Source organism: Rhagoletis pomonella, unplaced genomic scaffold, assembly GCF_013731165.1.
Source record: "Rhagoletis pomonella isolate Grant_MI unplaced genomic scaffold, Rhpom_1.0 Rhpom_scaffold_00002, whole genome shotgun sequence".
Lineage (NCBI taxonomy): Eukaryota > Metazoa > Arthropoda > Insecta > Diptera > Tephritidae > Rhagoletis > Rhagoletis pomonella.
The window spans coordinates 89,817,738-89,837,972 of NW_023458556.1; the positions used below are offsets into that span (position 1 = coordinate 89,817,738).

Genomic DNA, 20,235 nt, shown 5'->3' on the forward strand with positions numbered 1-20,235 from the left:
CTTTTATGACATCACAACCGGTTGCTCACAGCTTGATTTGCGCAATCTTGTTTTCTATCACTCTTGCGTTATTGGGCATCTTACACTGTATACGGCTGAGAATAAAAATTCGCAACGCATAGCATATGAGAGCTGAGAATTTGAGTGAGAGTGTAAGAAAACTCTCAAACACCCTTGTTACACGGGTAAGAATATTCCAGTGCTGAGAACTTATGAGAACTCCACGATAAGAACGAATACCAACCAGTGTTGCCGCGCCGTCTCAAGAAAATGTATCCCTGACCAAGCCAAAAATGTATCCAAATGTATCCAATTTTTTTTTGTTACATATACATCTCATAATTTGTAAGAAAACCAAACATTTTCATGAAAAAGACATAATTTAACCCATCCTAAGGACTTGGAATACATGTGCATAAAATCAAGCATTTGTAATTTCAATTTATAAAGTACATTTTTTGTGCATAAGTATTTTGCAAAGTAAATATAATAAGTAGCAAGTACACTCTAAAAAGAGCATGTAAAACTACTACTGAAAAGTATCTACTTTTCAACAAGAATCTGTATAAATATACTATAAGATGTTCAGTATTTGATTTTGAACTTGGGATCTTTAAAATATACACATAAATACACATATATAGAATGTTTAAAATTGCAAAAATTTTCAAACTACAAATACATTTGAGTAGTCTACTTGCAAAGTGCGCTATGTAAAATTTTTTCGATTCTTAGTTTTTGGCGGTTTACGTACCAGTATTTAAAGTAGTTTCATGTCCCCTAACAACAGAGTGCAAAATCTTTTTATATTTTGAAAAAAATAGCATCAAATGTTAAATCTTCTTCCAAAAGTCGCTATCATACTTATTTATGAACTTTCAAAAGTATCAATCTTCTGATGAACTTAGAAAGCTGCTTTAGGTCGTATATACTGTTAATGTTATCTTATGACATGTTATGTTATGTTACAATTTTATAAGGCTCCTATTTATACAAATTTTCAGGTAATAATAAAAAGATTCAATTTAAATGTTACTTGTTGTCGTAGTCACTTTTTCAAATTTATGACTTTCTATTATAAAATCACATAACGCTGTTTGCAAGTGGACTACTCATTTCCTACTAATAATAAACATTACTTTGTTTTAAACATTTTATGTGTAATTTTGCTCTTGCGTCAAATTTGGTATGTAAGAGTAAACAGGAAATGATTAATTTCATTACACGGCGTGCGAATTTGCACACATTAAAAGAGGAAACTGGTTACCTCTCTTAATATGCGCAAATAAATAAAATTTGTTTAGAGTATATTTAAAGTCTTTTCAGTAAAATTCATAAAAGTCTCCTTAAATAAATCAAATTTAGTTTTTTTGAACTGCATTGAAATCTTCTTTCTTTTTAAATTAACAAATGAAAATATGTGATATGAAACATATTACTACAGAAAGAGTATAATTTACTTTATATATGTATATCGTCGTTTAAAGTACAAAACCGCGTATCGCCATTCTGCAAAACCGCGTAACTGACATTTGCTGCCAAAAATTGGATTTGCTCAAACAAGCTCTTGGCTCCATCCTTATCCATTCGTCCTGAAATATACTAGCCAGAAATGCGATTGCTTTATAAAAAAGAGAACCATTTTGAAATATGAGTGTTTTTACTCTCTAGAAAATAATTTATGCAACGTCACATACGCGGTTTTGCATTTTGTTGATACGCGGTTTTGTACTTTAAACGACGATATGTATATTAAGATCTTGCTTAAAGCATCCTTTTAAGCTAATTAAAGCAATTGCTCTTATACCTATTTTGGTGAGATCTGTTCATATGTTCATTGCTTCGTTCACAAAAAATAAAATGCTTTAATTTCACGCTTAATAGCGATTCTTTATACGTTCAGAAAACGTAATGCTTTCTACCATCTTTAATGAAAATCGATTTTTGAACGAAAAAAACTTTATAGGAAATATAAAATTTTGGCCTATTTAAAAAAGTATCCACATTTATACTGACCGGAAAAAATAAGTATCCCGCAAAAATTCGGCTAAAAATGTATCCAATTGGATCTATTTAGACCCAAACGGCATCCCTGATACCAACTCTCATTACTTGTTAGACGGTGAGAATGAGAGTGAAATCCTATTCTCAAGGTATTTACTCTCATCGTTTACGAGCACCTTAACAAAAATATATTTTTATTTTTTAAAAGAACTAAATCTTAAGTAAAAATAATATAAAAAAAAGAAATAAACAAGTAATTTTTAATCAAAAACAAAACCGACTTCAATTCTCATATAAAAATTAAAGATTATCGTTAATTTCTTCACGATCCAATTATCGTATGTAAGCAAAATTAGTATGGGACCACCCTTAAGGTACCACCCTTCCGATGAAATTATCGAAATCGGTTAACGTGGTCCAAAGATATACGGTAAGATACATTAAAAAAAATTATTCCGATAAATTGATAACCTTCTCTTTTTGTGAACTCGGTTAAAAAAGGAAACAAAAGTCCCTATGCCGAGGTCTCGGACTCGAACTCGGATCTCTCAAATGACAGTCTAGTGCTTTGCTCACTCGGCCATTGCCACTGCTGGAGCAGCGTGAACAAAATGACATACATAAATGTCTATTGTTTCCTTCGCACCAGCTGATTTCGAATCATCAAAGTGCCGCATCCCAAGCTGGCAACGATATTTTCGAGTTCATTCAGATTCAGTAAAAAGTTCGATAAGACTCGACTCTCGAAAAACGACTTGCATTCGACACGACACTCGCAATGAGGCTGAATATTCACAATGTTTTTCAAGTTGAAATCCTGCTACTTTTTCAATAAAGTTAACTTATAACACAACCCTTATAAATTAAAATTTCAAACGAAAAAATTTAAAAAATCAGGAATTTTCAGTGAAATTTCAAACAGGCGTTAGAGTATGCATTATGCAATGTAACTTTGAAACGCTTAAATTTGCGTTGATTCTTTTATTTAATGACGGTCTTGAGCAGTTTTTCCATATGAACATGAGTTTTTATGGAAAAAATTCACAAAAGCGCTCGCAAGGGAAATTACAAAGAATCAACGCGAATTTTTATTAATTGCATTCGCTATATAAACAACTTCAAAATACCGCGAAAAACGTTATTACAAATCAATGCATTAATTGCGTTTATGAGGATTCTTAGAACATAACCAAACATTTATCGTACTAGCCTGTAATTTAAGGTTACCGTTAAGTTATCGGTTTTCAACAAAAAATTTCCACACAATCCACAATCAAACGAAAGCAAGTTTTTTGGTTAACCACAGGCTATGAAGTAAAAGCTCCGTTATGCAATACTAACCGCCCTATTCCCACAACACTGACAAAACTCAGCGGCTGACTATTGCCTTTACTACTGCGCCTAATACTACGTCGCAAATTTATTTTAAACTCTCGTATGGTGACAATTGTCAGTGTTGTTGTTATGACCTACTGAGTACGCGACAACGGCGAAACAACCTCAATGTTTATACATATTGTGTTTTAGGCGCAATAATTGTGACAATAGTCATACGATGAATTTTGTCAATGTTGTGGGAATAGGGCGGTAAAGGCCAAATTCACAGTGCGTAGTTATATCAGAATCGGCAGTTAACTACAGATTTTCAGTACGCACTGTGAATTTGACCCTTAGACTTGACTTGATGGTATATCTGGCATATGAGCAGCGCGTGTATTTAGTTACCCAAAGAAACAACTTCACTCAGAAATTTGGAGAACTATAGATTTTTGATTTTTAAGTAAAGTTTCTAAGTGCAAAGAGAGCCGTGGGAGAATCATGCTGCCATATCATTTTTTTTTCCACATATTTTTAATAAAATTCCTCTAAATATGCCACACAACTATGCTTTTTTGCATATGAGCCATTCTTTTTTAAGTTAGACAGATTTCGTAAAAAAAATTATGTCATTCCAAAGCTAAGAAACGGGCTTAACATTTATATATATAAGATGGTCAAGATTGTCCTAAAGCTAACTTAGCTATTAACAGTTGAACTCTTTGAAGTTGATTTGCATAGTGAAGACCTGTAAATTAGAGATTTAAAATAATACCACCGTAATCCTTGTTTAATTCTCTATAAAAAACGTGGTTAAAAAAATTGGGGTTTCTCAAGAACTATTTTTAAAATATTTTTCTTTATGACGAGATGGTTTATTTTGTGAGAATCAAAAACTTTTTGTAATTTTTTTCCGAAAACTTATGTTAAGATATATTTGGTAAGGTGTTAAACATCGGGTTTTTGCAAAAAGTAAAATTTGATTGCGGATTCCGATAGAATACCTATCCAGACATAATATTTGTATGACGAAATTTTTTTTTTAAGGCGACAAACCCCTAGAAATGGGTGTGGCAATTGCAGGACTAAAATTAGCAAAACGCAGATTTTATTGCGGATTTCGCCAGAATATCGCTTCGTTAAAAATATTTGTTCCACAACAAATTGTTGATTCTCACAAAATAAACCTTCTCGTCATAAAGAAAAATATTTTAAAAATAGTTCTTGAAAAACCCCCATTTTTTGAAGCACGTTTTTTATAGAGAATTAAACAAGGATCACGATGGTATGATTTTAAATCCCTAACTTACTGGTCTTTACTATGCAAATCAACTTCAAAAAGTTCAACTGTTAATAGCTATGTTAGCTTTAGGACAATCGTGACCATCTTATATATAGAAATATTAAGCCCGTTTCTTTAGCCTCAAATCGACGTTAAGATGAAGTCTCTACGATGGGCAGAACCCGAGACATAACGATTTGATGGAGTACATGATTAGTCAGAATCACGAAAAAATTAAAACTTTGATAGATCATATCTCCAAAGAAAAAAGCCAAAAAATCCTCGTTAGCTTATTTCATGTATAGAACCCATAAAAAAAATTTGAAGCCAATCGAAGGTGTGACACCAAATTTGGTGTCCGATATGAAAAAGAATATCTCATATATCTAATTCATCTGGCAATCGGAAAACTAACTTTCAAATAAAGACAGAAAATAAAATAAAAACAATCACAATTTGAACGCGTAAATACATTTATTACAAACAAATTAAAAGTTTACAGTTTTAAGTATACAAATATAAGTGCTGAGAATCAAACCAAAGAGAAATATAATAATAGGTGTCAAAGTAATCGTTTCTAACCCTGCAGCGGGGTCGGTGACAATTGTCGCTTTCGTACTAGTTGCATTACTAGTTCCAAATGCATATTATGATCCATAATATAATATAAATCGAGCTATTGGTTACATTTTGCACCTTCTAAAGGTTATTGGTCGTTTTAATATGATGATGCTACCTTATTAGATAAAGGAATTTGTTATTTATCATTTAAATACAAATAATAAATTTTGAATACTTATCCATTTTGTTTCTCGCGTGTGACCACCACGCAAATATCGGACTGAAAAGTGAAAAGTACCAAAATAAAGCAATACATAGATACTCCTTTTCTACATAACTACTACTTTTTAAATTTTTTTGGTTTCTTTTCAAATATGTTTATACATATGGGGCAATTCAAATGTCCCAAGCGCGCTGAGCGGTACAAAACAAGCTACTTTTCGACTAGCTGGGAAGCAGACAGAAAATGGGAAAAATAATTCGAAAACTATGAAAATTTTTCCACTTTCATGGTGAAAATTCTGAACGAAAATTTATTTGTAATTTTTCTCAATTATGGTCATTTTTAATATTGTTTTTAAGTTATCTCAATCGAAAGATCAAGTCCTTTTCTCAGGGCCTTTTTTTTACTTTTCCGAGTTATAAAGCCTTTTAGAGCGCGCTAAGTGTCTGGTAGGGTGTACACACCTCTAGTAGCCGACGAGAAACAGCTTGCTGAGCATGATGTTGTGCTCCTTTACTGGGAGCATCTGAGCCTCGATATGGAGGTGATGTTCACGCAACATCAGAAGGCATCCTGTACCTGTCCGGAGTGCTATATTATGGCAGCGTTGTAGCTTCGCCCACTTGTCCCCGGCGACCACTCAGTCGCAGCATAGTTTACCAGCGGCAGACCAAATTCATTGTATGCTGGCAACATTTGTTTGTCTTTGGCCCAAGTTCTGCCGGTGAGTGCAGAGCAAAAGAGGGGGCTAGCTATAAAAGGTTACCCCAAGAATTTTCGGGTTGTTCACTGTCGGAATAGGTACGTCGACGACGTGAATTCCCAGCTGTAGCCTGAAAATGCTTACCGAGGATTTCGTAGGGGAGAGGCTCCTTTCAGTGAAAACGTTTGGAGATAATCGTTTTCTTTGAGCACTGGTCATTAATTATATTGCCGGACGTCAATATCGAACAATCGCCAGCGCATTAGATGATGGAAACTCACTATGGTGGTTTAGGAAGCCTCGAGATATACAAATTAAAGATAAGCGGGAAGGGAGCGCCACCCTGCAGAACCCTGTTTATTTTTTCTGAGTTCTGGCGTTTGATCCGTGACTGTGTGTGAGATGACTGACGGATGTTGACCAATCAGATAATTTGCTGACCACCCTTTAGGCTCCTTTGGGAGAGAGGAGACCTCAATGTCTTCTAGTAGCGTGGAGTGAGAGACGGTGATTAACGCCTTTGACAGGTCTCTCCCAGGGGCACGGCGCTGTGGGGTGCCGTGTACCTTGTGGAAGCCGTGATGATGATTAGCTGGGGGCAGGTAGTACGTTAAATGCGGGAGTAACAAGGCCTCTAGTGTCTTCGCTTTGAGGGAGAAGTATTATCGGACGATACGACTCCGCTTTCCACACGTCTGTAATGGTGGACCTTGTTTGGGTAGTCAACTCTCGCTGTACCCAGCATAAGTATGCATATTCCGTCGGGACCAATGGCTTTGGAGACTTTCGGCTTCCCGATGGCCACCTGAACTTCACCGCTGGTAAAAACAAGAGCCGCACTGGGTTTTGATAGTTGGTGCAGCTTTCTGGTCACTCGAGGTTTGACTCTGTCCACCGAGGGATGCAGTGTGAATATTCGTCCAAAATAGCTCTCACATCGCTTCAATTTTCAATGTAATATTGCGCTCCGCCGAGTTGAACAGCGATCATACGGTCGACCAAAATTGGCTCACACCAGAGGAGAATTAGCCAGTTTTCACGTGTTTTCCCCACTTCTTTCGCTTATGCCAATCGCCGAATCTCTAAATTGATATGTGTCCAGCAGTGACTACAGTAATCAACTTTTTCGAAGTTTTTCACCAATTGGTCCCCGGGAGTACTTTTGGGTTGTGTGCAGCGTTTTCGTTTTGCGCGCACGGCAACACTAACTGTGGGGAATTTCGCCTCATGATTAGAAAAAGTTCTTTTCGAGGATAAAATATATGTAATTATGTGTTATTTATGAACAAAATGTAGGTGAAGGGTAATATCAATGCCTAATTAAGAATAATCAATAGTTAAGTACATAATTAACGCTTGTGTTTCTATAAACTGAAAAACTCAAATCGTAATTATTGCACTGAGTGGAGTTTTCTTAAATGTAAATTTAAAATAAAAAAAATATCCATTGTAAGATTATATGTATATATTTTACTAATATTATAAATGTGAAAGTTTGTATGTTTGGATGTTTGGGAAATCATCACGCGGAAACGGCTGAACGCATTTGCATTAAATCCAGATAGCTTATGTGCCTGATTGGTTAATAGGCTATTTTTTTAAGAGTTGCCACCTGTTAAAAAAGTTTAATTTAATTAATACGTGGAAATGAGTGAACTGATTTGCATGGAAGTTTTCACACAGATAGCTTATGAGCAAGGTTGGAAAATAGGCTACTTTTTTGTTGCCACCTGCTAAAAAAATTTAATTAAATTAATACGTGGAAGTCTGAACGGATTTGCATGAAATTTTCCAAGCAGATAGCTTATGACCTATAGTGGGAAATAGGCTAATTTTTTGGAAGAGTTGCCACCTGTTAAAAAGTTTAATTATATTAATACGCGGAAACGACTGAACAGATTTGCATGAAATTTCGCATAGAGATAGCTTATGACCTACGTTGGAGAATAGGCTACTATTTTAAGAGTTGCCACCTATTTGAAAAGTTTAATTAAATTAATACGCGGAAATGACTGAACTGATTTGCATGAAAGTTTGCACACAGATAGCTTATGACCTAGATTGGAAAATAGGCTACTTTTTTAAGAATTTCTACCTGTTTGAAAATGAAATTGTGCTCACAGATGGTTTATGAAATGGATTGAAAAATAGGCTACTTCCTTAACCGGTTTCCCGATCAGAACGCAATTTGGTACACTTACTACGGATTTCGCAAGGATGGTCTTAGACTTAAAGTAAGTCCGATAACTGTAGGCCCCTCCCATACAAATTGGAATTTTCATATTCTATACATATCTCTGGAAGTATTTGTGGGAGAGAACTGGATGTTGGCATTAATCGATTGATTTTTTAATCAATTAGTTAATTCGATTAAATTCAATCTGATTACAGTTAATCATGATTAATTTGATCAAGTAGGTTTGGTAATTAATTAATTTATGCTGGAATTTTCCTGTGCACACAAAGCAAGTTAATCCGGTATGGCTAAGTCGGGTTTCCTCATCAATCTGAGCAATTTAGTGTGCATTTTCATTAAGATCTATACCAACAAACGTTTTACAAATTAGGTTTGTAAAAGTTCCCAGTCTATGTATTACTAATAACAATAATTATAATTTATTTTATATTATGTGCTTTCGAATTCTGACAAACTAGACAACTTAATCAGATTTTATTTTTAATCGCAGAAAGCGATTAACGATTAAAAAAATTTTATCATTACTCGTACAGTTGATTACGACTAATTAATTTTAATCGTCAGACGCGATTAACATTTTAATCGTTAATTTTTAATCGTTAATCAGATTAACATTTTGCCAACGCTGTGTGAAATCATATTCATATTCACGAGAAAAATGGACGTAGGCGTAGCACCTCCCATTCTGACTGAAAGTTTCATATTGCATGTCTCTTCAAATGTTTGGGGTAAGGTACTTGGTATGAAAATACATATGTATGTATGTATGTGAAACTAGTACATATCTGCATATCTCTGGAGGTGTTTATTGCAGAGGACTGGAACTTGGCACCGAGATGTGTATACAAAATTAATTCCATACTCATGAAGAAAAATTTGCGTTTTTCGAAAAGGGGACATGGTACCTCCCGTATAAATTTACTGTTTTATACTGCATATCTCTAGAGGTGTTCATGGTAGAGTACTGGAACTTGGTACTGGGGTATGTAAAATCAATTCTAAATTCATGGAAGAAGATTAGGGTTATAAGAAAAAGGGGCGTAGCACTTCCTGTACAAATTGACTTTTTCTTGCCACATATCACTGGAAGTGTTTGTGGAAGAATACTGGAACTTGGAATGGAGTTGTGTATACAAAATGTATCAATTGCTCATGGAAAAAATGTGAGGTATTATAAAAGGAGGCATGTCGCCTCCATACATACTAAAAATTTCTTAATACATACATATCTCTGGAAGGATAGAAAATCTCTGGAAGTATTTTAAATTTGTTATGGAGATTTATTTTATAAGTGCCGTACTGGCAACATCCCTAATATGTATATACACTTGTGATCAGCTAATTAAGCCAGCAACATTTTGATCAATTTTGGCTATTTTTCTTTTGTTTATTTAACGTTTATTATTTTTCCAGTCTAGCCCATTATATAACAAACACCACAAAAATCCAGATTTCAAACTTTGTGCAAAAATTATGAAAAATCGGCAAAGTTTCAGCTAGATTTTCAACTTTTTATTCAGATTTTTTAGAATTAGGGATGTTGCGAATGTGGAATTTTAGACATCCGCGGATGCGAATGCGGATGCGGACGTTAAAAGCTAACATCCGCGGATGTCAAGTATTTTTAAGAAATAATTTAGGTGGGTTAATTAGGTGATTAGGAAAATAAAAAATGGAAAATGTAGTAATTTTAAATAATGTTTTTTTTTTTTATTTAGTACTTGAATTTAAAAATTGGAATTGGGTTAAAGCCTGTGTCGTAAATCAAATCTGCGCCACTAAATAACTACTCGCTCAAGGCGAATAACTTGAAAAACTTGAAACTTGACAAAATTGTAAATTCCATCCAAAAACTCCTTTCTGAGAATTGCATCGGCGCTGCAAATGCTTCACTCTCATTCTTTTGGTTGTTTCAGAATTTGGAGATGCTGTAACCTCATCAGCGATTTTCGATTTTAGTTTTTGTAATTCATTTGTAGTCCTTTCTTCTGTGACTGGTTTGAAAAATGTGTGCTTATAGCGAGGTTGTAAATAGGCAAATAAAATGTGATTTTTTGGGAATGAAAATTTCGAAGAAAACTTGGTTTGAAAGTCGTGGCTGTCAGCCGAATTAGTTTAAAATCTTGTTATTTTGTTAAAAAAGAACCCCGTTTTTTTATAATAATTTGAATTATTGGAATCACGGATGAAGGTCTCAGATCTGCTTAGTTCCCGGGTGACTTTTTGAAATGGTTCACCTGTAAAGAATAGCTTCTAATTAGTTTTTTTTTTATCAACTGAGATCGACTTTTCCTAATTCTAGTAAGTCACAATTACTTACTCACCGCTGTCAGTACCATACCAAATCCGTTTTGTTTTTTCATTCCATGTGCTCAATGTGCTTTGATATTTTGAGGCAAATGTACGCAAATTTTCAACATATCGTTAATATAGTATGGATAGGGCGCATTTCACATTGTGGCTGAAATACAAAAAAGCCACAACTAACTAAAATCTTGTTATTGCATAAAACGATGTGGGGACTTATGATTCGATGAAATGCATCGTAATCAATCAAACAGTATTTGCGTAGTAAAAACAGTGTTTTTCTGCTAAGTAATAAAATAAAAAAACACGGAACTTAATCATAATAAGCCGTTTTATGAAAAAAAAAATATTACTCTTATGTAGAAAAAAACTAGCGATGCCTCCGGTTTTTTAATGTTAGATAGTTACATAATTCTTACCTAATGAAAGGTTATCTTTTACCGCGCAAATTGTTGATTCTCGTTATAGCTAGACGTTGAACATTTCCGCTGGAAATACCTATTTAAGGATATTACTCTTTGACTTTAAATTACAAAAGAGAGGGATTTAGGGGGACAGTTTTAACGTAGCATGTCCACAGGCCAAAGATATTAGCTTAAATTTTTATTTTGTTTGCCAGATATACGTTTCATCAGTGCACTTGCACAATATTCGCATTCGCAAAAGCTCCGCATTGATTATTGCGAATGCGAAAGCGAATGCGAATGTTAAAATTAATGCGGAAGCTCCGCGGTCGCGAGTGCGAATGCGAATATTCGCAACAACCCTGATACATATACATGAAAAACGTGAATTTTGTGTTATTTTGCGAAATTATCAAGTAAAATTCTAACATTACGAATATATTTACGTTTTTATTATAACTATAGAGACTCCAATTCCTGCCAGCGCATCTGCCAAGACAGCTCATTAAGCACACCCAAGTTTGAGCGACCATTACCCGGAGCTCCTCAGAAATACTTAATATCGGTTTGATCAAAGTATAGAATGTCCCAAATATGAATCATACACACATACAATAGTAATTGCTATGAACTGCTACCGTATAAATTCAGGAGTTGCGTTTGCTTGGAGACTCCGTTGGTTATGGTGGTCATAACTTCAGCCACATTCAATGGTCCATTACCCGGAGCTGCTCCAACATGATGAGTAGATTAATGGGTCGATTACGGATTGCAACCGAACTTCAGTTGGGTGGCCAGTGGCTGAATTGGTATTACAGATGGCAACTGGCAACTAAAAGCTGGCAACAGAGTTGCTATATTGGCAACTGCATTTTTGTGGTTGCCGCAGAAATTTTGATTGAGATAATTTATTTCCTTTTTCAATTGTTTCTTCAGCTTATTTACACTCAAGTCTTAGTTGCTGGTTCTTCACAATTTTATTAGCCGCGAGTTAAGTAAATTTTTGAAAAAATCTTCTTTTTGTGGAGACTTAAAGATAAGTCTTGAATTAGTGGCAGCAGGTACCTGTCGGGAGTCGTTTGTGCATTTAATGCGCGATAATCGCCACATGGTCGCCAGGAATTGTTGGCTTTACGAACAACGTGAATAGGCGATGCGTAAGCGCTCTTCGACGGCCGAAGAACGCCGCTTTTCAGCAAGTATTCAAACTCGTATTTTACCGCACGAAACTTTTCCGGTGGCAGACGCCGAGGTTTAAGCAAAAACTGGTGGGCCGGAAGTTTCAATAAAATGTGTCACAGTGGTTGTTGCCGCTCGCAAACCGTAAGGTGAGGAGAGATGTGTGACGTCGTGAAAATTACGTAAAATATGAGCGTATTTGTGGTTAGTGTCGAAAAGTTTTGGAGTTGGTGTTGATAGGTCTACCGTTGCGACGGCATAACTTTTCAAATTCGTTTCTTTATCAATGATTGCGGCATTTTTGAGGTCGATAAGTATATTAAAATGTCGGAAAAAATCTGCACCAATAATGCTGTAAGGCGTATCCGCTACCAAGAAAATCCAGTCAAAGGAGCGCCGAAGACCCAGGTCAAGCTTGACCCTCACTTGACCAAAGGTATCGATGGTTGACTGATTAGCAGCGTATAGTTTTGGCGATGTGTTAAATTTCCGAAGTCGGTCTTGTGGTGTGGCCTTAAGTAAAGACACGTCTGCCCCAGTATCTATTAAAAACTGTTTTTTTGATAAGGCATCAAGAATAAAAAGGCGATTAGTAGAAGAAAAATGTATTTGTTTGAGGTTTGAACTTGCTGCGTTTGATAGATGTTTGGGGACGCGCTACATGATTCGGTGACATTAGATGGCGATGCCACCGAAGTGCTTAGTTTTTTGAACACTGTTGAGAAAAACTGCACGGGCTGTTGCTTGTGCGTTAAACTTCTTGTGGTACCAGCAAATCTGCTGTTCATTGTTCCGTTGTTGAAATTGGCTACGGTGACTTGAAGAGCTGTGGTCTTGACGTCGTGTAACCGAGCGGCTGCGATTTTGGTTTGTTGATGAAAGTTTTTTCTCAATGCGAGCTAAAGTGCGCTCCATCTGACTGACACGGTCATCCAAGCTAGTTCCATTATTGCTAGTTGAGCTCGTTGTTTGTGGTTTTTTGAGGTTAGAATGTTGTGGTTCGTATGAGGACACTCCATCGACGCTATTAACCCGTACGTCATCAACAATTTCGTACGCGATTTATGCTAGCTGTTCGACCGTCATTTCAGGATTTGCTTTTGTAACTCCAGCGATGACTGCGCGTGCTGAGACTGGTAGTCGTTGTATCCAGAAGTCCTTTATGAGTTGCTGGTCTTAATAGGAAACTCGGTTTGTTGTCACCAAGCTGAATTCCTGATGTTAGCTGCTCCGATCTTGCCATAGGTGATGTGGAGAATCTGGCCAAAATTGCTTGTCGTAGAGCGTCGTACTTGCATTTGTCCGGTGGATTGCGGATAATTTCAAGTCTGTTCATGGAGCCTTTCATCCATGTGCATAACCGAAATATTGAATTTGGCTTGGTCACGCTGATCAGCATTCATTTTACCGAAGCCGATGATTGAAAAGTACGCCTCTAGTCACGTGAACCAGGACTCAATGTTGTTGATGGAATGCCCGTGTAATGTTGGAGCAGGCACCCTCATGGCGAGGCTGTCAACAGTATCGCTTTGAGCTGTCATGTGCTGCATTGGTTTTGGCGGAGTGACGCCGTTGTGCACGTAATTCGTGGGTGCTCCACTAGCACCTTGCTCTTCCTCGCCAGGTGGCATGTAGTAGCTTGTTGTACGCGTTCACTTCTTCGGGGTCACCACTTTAGACAATTTACTTCAATAGTCTTTATTCAACTCTTAATTATCTACAGATATGTCTACTAAAATTATACAATATCACTGTCTGTGATCACGAGACAAGACCGGTAATTAATACAGTATTTGTTGAAGCAGGAATTTAAGTACTCCGATCACCTGATGAAAATATTTCTAGAAGGTTCGGATTGAGTAGCGGGAAACTTTAATGCGAATGTCTAAATAAGAAGAGTATGCTAAAAATGCAGTTGCCATATCGTGTACGATTTCAATGCGAAACTTAGGGTTACCACAGTGTTTTAACCCTTGACAATGTTTAAAAAGTTCAGTATCAACGTTTTAATTTTAGTACTTTTTTTTATTTGATCGCCATATTGGATCCGCCATTTTGAATTTAAAAAAATTGACTTCAGATTTGTAATCGGCGACCACAAAAACTCTCGAGTGCCGGGTTTCGAACGAATCCAATCATTTTTTTTTAATTGACCGCCATTTTGGATCCGCCATTTTGAATTTAGAAAAACTGACTTCAGATCCCTAACTAGCAACCCCAGAAACCCCCTGGTAACAAGGTCCAACCCATGGCAATGCGTAAATCGTTCAGTGTCAACGTTTAAATTTTACTAGTCTCTTTTCGAGAGCATATTTTCGGGCAGTAGGCCCATTCTAACTGCCCAAGACAGGTATGTAATTAAGGGAATGTTCCCCAATAATACCAGAGTAATTATATGTAAAAAACAAATTTTTAGCTGCATTTTAACATGTCAAGAATATAAAAAAAATGAGAACATCAGCGTTTTTATAAAAAACCGACCAGCGCGACCTCTAAGAAAACTTTTTTTTCAAAATAAAAAAACACGTTTCTCTTTTTTTATCACAAATAACAATAATTTGAGGTAGCGTTTATGAATTTCCAAAAAAAAATTTGTTTGAACCACTCTAATGTACATATTAGGAATGTGGAATTTTAAACATCCGCGGATGCGAATGCGGATGCGGATATTTTAAAGCTAACAAGCTTGTAGGGGGGTGAAGGATAAGTGGTGTTGCATAGCATTGCATAGTACCCTTTGCATTTGCCGCTGTTGAAGTTGCTGCCTGGGGGTGGCGATCGGCGGCATCTCGTATGACGAATGCGGCTGCAGAGCTCTAAACAGGGACTGTGGTAGCTATTTTTCCATTCACGGGTGGTACGCAGACCAGAACATACTTTAAAGTGGCACCACCCCAGGCAGGAATTGCACATAACTTATGTCACGTTACGATATATTCTGGACTGACACACTGAGAAGACTGTATGAGGGGCCAAGAGCTGCTGGTTAGTCCTCACACGGAAGTTAGAGCTGAATGAAGGTTGGTTTTTTGGCATACACAGTAGCAGTAAGTTTCTGGTCCGCGGAGCATCCCGCTGGTATCGCTCAGGGACGAACAACGATTAAACGACTTCACCAATCTAAACGGGGTTATATCACCAGCACAACAGCCGTTGGTCGGGTGAAACCCAAGTCATTCCGGTACGTACAACCGCCCGTCGTGGAATTGGTAGAAAAGCTTCATTCATGCTTATGAACTACAGCGACGCTATGTATAGCAAAAGTATGATGCGGAGGTCAAACTGAAATTGTTGGCCTCAACCGCTTTGAGAAGCAAGTATTTTTGGTAGGAGCAAAAACACTCATATCAAGGAATTATCTATCTTTTAGTTCTTAAAAAATATTTAGGTAAAAAAAATATGATAAGTTTTTTTGTTTTGTTTAAAAGTAAAAACCAACTTTTATAAATGAAACATAACTATGGGGGGCCGAGAACCTACTTTATGATCCATGCACGATTACTTTGTAATAAATTTTTACTGTGCCTACATTCACATTTCGGTTTGAACAGCCGGTTTACGGAATGTTATGTACTAATGCTGCTTATAATGCAAGTCGATGATACAAATCGATAATGAGAATCATGAGCTTTGAGTTATTTAAGGTTCTACCTAATTTTGATGAAAACGACTGTTTTAGCAGTATGAGGTAGGTAAGTAGTTTACCCTCTCGGCTTCAAATATAAGTATTTAATTTATTTTTTATAATTCTTCAGTATATACTTAAGTGTAAGAAACAATTTTTTCGTTTTGTTTTATCACACTTGTGTTTTATTTTGTGAAGATTGTTCTTTATTTTTTAGGTTATTTTTTATTTTTTTTTGTGATGGGTAAACTCGTGTCATCGTTCCCATTCGAATTATTTTCATCATTACCACAATTATCATTATCATTAAAGATAATGATCATTACCCAACCGACGTTGATAAAATTTAAGTACCACCATTGTGGGGCTGTCCTTAACTCATCGCGAAAAGAATCCTTCAAATCGGTTCACGAACAAATATAAAAAAAAACTATACACGATAAATAGATAACCTCAGCTATTTTTTGAAGCCGGTTAAAAAATTACCTGGAATCGTCCTGTATAAGATCTGTTATAGCCCGAACATCTTCTTGGGTAATGATATCCACATTTTTAAACTGTTGAAAAAATTGGGCGTTCTCCAGCAATAGTTCTATGAAGTTTTGCTTACTCTTCTCAATTATTTCGTCTTGATGAATATCATAAATTTGTTGACAGTCATGTTCTGATAAAGCCTCGAAACATTCACGCCCCATGAAGAGAACACGAACTTCAGATAACTGTTTTCCCGGGGTCACAAATCCAGACTCTTCCAATAAAAGTTTAAACTGGTGCTTCCATCTAGAAAAAAAAAATCAAACAAGTACATATATTTATGTATGCATTGGTGTACATATGAAAAGTTCTAAAGCAAAAAGCTATAATTCCACTTAGACTGTTTCTTAGATAGCGCAGTGCTACAAAAAAAAAGGAATACACCGGATACATAATATAGTGCAGGTTATAGGTAGAGTCCAATACAAAATGAAAATGGGTTTCTTATAGTACCTGAGGGATTTTTTTTAGGTAAAAATATTTTATTTTCGTTCTTGATGCGCTTATCCATAACTTACTTCACTACTTTTTATCTGATTTTAAAATCAAATGTGCTGGTTATAATAAAGACAATTTCCAAGTTTATTTCACCACTGTTTAAAGAACAGAATTTATACATAGTTATACTAAATGCGGAATTGTAATGCGCTCTTCTAACCACTACACCACAGCGGCCGCTGTATACATATGTAGTTCTATAAAAATTTGTAAGTTTCAGTTTGCACATAAAACCGCATATTTTATGAATAACAGTGAAAATTGAGCTGCCAACTTTTTTTAAATTTTAAGTCTTATGCCTGAGAACTTCTCCTTGGAGCAGCAAGCGGTAATAAAGTTAACATATGTAAATCATATGTACATATCGCTCATTTACTTCAATAGTGTCATAATTAGGGATGCAAAAAACTTAATTGCAGTTATTGAGAAATAATCGATTACTCGAATTTTTAAGGCACTTTTTTACAGTGAGTATTCACAAAAACACATTTCCATAAAAAAATTTCTAATTCTCTTGTTAATTACCCTTAAATAAAATAAAACGAATATTTTTAGCGGCGATAATTATTTATTATTCAACCAAGTTTGCAAAAACAAAAGCTTTGATAAGCGTTTTGTTGCTAAGCGGTTGCGTTTCTCGGTGGCTGTAGCACCAGCTTTTGAAAAAAGGCGCTCAGCGGACACCGAGGTACCAACTAAATTACAGTTTTTTCAAAAGTCCGTAAAGTTTTGGGTAAACAGTTTTTATTTCCTCCCAAGCGTTGATGATATTCTGCTTTGGTTCTAGGACTTAACAATTTAAATAAAAAAAACTCATTTCATCTTGCGTGTGACCCAAATCATCATCTTTTCGCCTTCGTTTGTGTACGAGAGATTTATGAGGGACCCAAAGATCGAACTCATTTTCTACTAATTTCACACCGAGGGGGAAATAGTAAAATCAAACAGAAACGTGTTTGACCTTACTATAAACGTCAATGAAAGTACTGTATAGTGGTAAATATTCAAATGCGACTAATACCACTTTTGATCTCTTTATATGGAATGAACTGTTCGCTTTTGTTCCTGCATGTCCTATGAAGATACTCATTGTTCCCTTTTATACCCGAACGGGTATAAAAAGCGACTAGTCACTTTTAAAACATAAAAAATGAAAATTTGCGCCAGCTTCGATTCGAATCGGTGTTCTCAGTTTCGGTAAGCGAATACTCCCTTTCTGTACCAACGCCGCACATGAAATTTGGTTGACTAAGTGCTCGAACAAAAGCGAACAGTTCACTCCATATCTGTGTTCGTCGTATGGAATAGTAGCTTATGTCGGGAAGCTGGCTTTATCTTTTGCAGGCAGCTGCAGTGATGTATTGATTCAAGCCCTGGTCAAAGCAAATTCGCCAAAAAAAATATAGAAAAACGGTTTTTTCTTAACAGCGGTCTCCCCTCGGTAGGCAATGACAAACCTTCGAGTGTATGTCTGCCATGAAAAGCAGCTTCTCATAAAAATACAATCGCCGTTCGGAGTCGGCGTAAAACTGTAGGTCCTTCCCCTTTGTGTGAGAAAATCATGCTTCAATGCTTTATGCACTGGCCGGGGGCGCTAGTATCTATACTACCTTCCCCGAGTGTGGGACTCCCACCGAAGCGTGTTGGTCTGCCCACTAAAACCCAAACTCCCACCGCCCGCGCAAGAATCCCGCATCTGGCACCGCAATTATGCATGTCTTCAGATGCAGGAGCGCGCTGTTAGAGCCTTGGGGCTGCTCTTTTGTAGGGGCGTTTCATTAGGGTGTCCTCAGTAGACAACCGTCCTCTCGTTTGCAGCGGAGTACGAATTTCACGTATCTCGCAACTGCTTCCCACTTTTCTGCGCTGGAAATCATTACCCCAACTATGTTGTTCGGAGTTATGTCTCCGTGTCTTTCTTCCAACATTCTGCGCGAAATCAAGAAGTGTTCGCAGGTGAAGAATGTGTGGTACACGTTATCTTCGACGTTTCCACAGTAGTGACAGAACGGTGAGTCCACCCTTCCCATTCTATGAAGATATTCTCGGAAGTAACCATGACCGGCGAGGAATTGCGTCAGGTAGAAATCGACTTCCCCATGTGGTCTGTTCAGCCATGTTTGAAGGTCGGCTATCAGGGAGTGTGTCCATCGACCTTTTGTGCTCGCGTTCCAGTTTTGTTGCCACTGCTGGATCAGTTGCTCGCGCGCCCTTGCCGCGGCAGCTGCTCGACCTATCTCGGCACTGAGATTGTAAATCTCTTTTCGCTCGTAAGCAAGTAGCTCAATTGGCATGACGCCAGAAATAACTAGAACCGCGTCCGCGGACACTGTACGGTATGCAGAAGCAATGCGTAGTGCCCCTCTGCGCTGTACCGAAGACATTTGAATCCGGTATTTTTTGACTTTCAATGCGTCAGCCCATATTTCTGCCCCGTACAGGAGCACCGATTGGACCGCTGTCATCAGAAGCTTCCTGCGGCATGGCTTCGGGCCGCCCACGTTCGCCATCAGCCGGCTTAGAGCCGCCGTGCTCTGCGCAGCTTTTTCACATACTCCATGGATGTGTTCCCAGAATGTGAGTTTGCTGTCAAGCTTCACCCCTAGGTATTTTGTAGACCTAGAAGTCGTCACGAGTTGAGGTCCGACCATTATATTTATAATTGTTGGGATCCGTTTCCTGGTGAGGAGCACGATCTCCGTTTTGGCTGTAGCCAATTGCAGACCGTGATCGCTCATCCATCCACTGACGTTGCGCATGACCTGGTTTAGCTTGAGCTGTGCTAGCTGGACATTTCTTGCTGTTATGACGGCTGCCACGTCGTCCGAGAAGGCGACAAGGAAGGCGCTCTCCGGCATTTCCGTGCGCAACAGACTGTCATACGTGGCGTTCCAGAGGTCCGGGCCAAGTACAGACCCCTGTGCCGCTCCGCCGGTTATACGTCTCTTTCTCTGACCTTGTGTTGTGTCGTACAAAAGCCAACGGTCTCTGAGGTAGTCCCGGATCATGTCTAGCAAGTATGTTGGAACCTTGAATGACCGTTTCAAGGCCTCCAGCATATCGTCCCATCTTGCCGAGTTGAAGGCGTTCTTGACGTCCAGTGTTACTAGCAGCACTATTGGCCGCGCCTGGTGGCAGGCTTCTTCGGCCTTATGTACCGCCTCGACTACTTCGCCAATTGCTCCTATAGTTGAGTGTCCCTTCCTGAAGCCATGTTGTCGGGGTGAAAGGCCTCCCTCGCTTTCTATGGCTGACGTCAAGCGTATTTTGAGCAGACTCTCCATCATTTTGCCTGCTGTGTCTAGCATGCAGAGTGGCCGGAAGGATGAAGGAGAGTTTGGGTCCCCTTTACCCTTGGGTATAAGCACCAGTCTCGCCTTCTTCCATTGGCTTGGGAAAAC

The 20,235-nt window shown here is 37.6% G+C and overlaps 1 protein-coding gene across 2 annotated transcripts in view; it reads right to left on the reverse strand.

Moving 5' to 3' along the window:
- The window catches only part of LOC118734152 (rho GTPase-activating protein 190), a 308,075-nt gene that overhangs the window by 245,493 nt on the left and 42,347 nt on the right, over positions 1-20,235 (reverse strand). For both annotated transcript variants that reach the window (XM_036463870.1, XM_036463869.1), the window contains exon 3: positions 16,289-16,582. In XM_036463870.1, the coding sequence (XP_036319763.1) occupies positions 16,289-16,582 (294 nt within the window). The remainder of the gene's footprint in view (positions 1-16,288; positions 16,583-20,235) is intronic.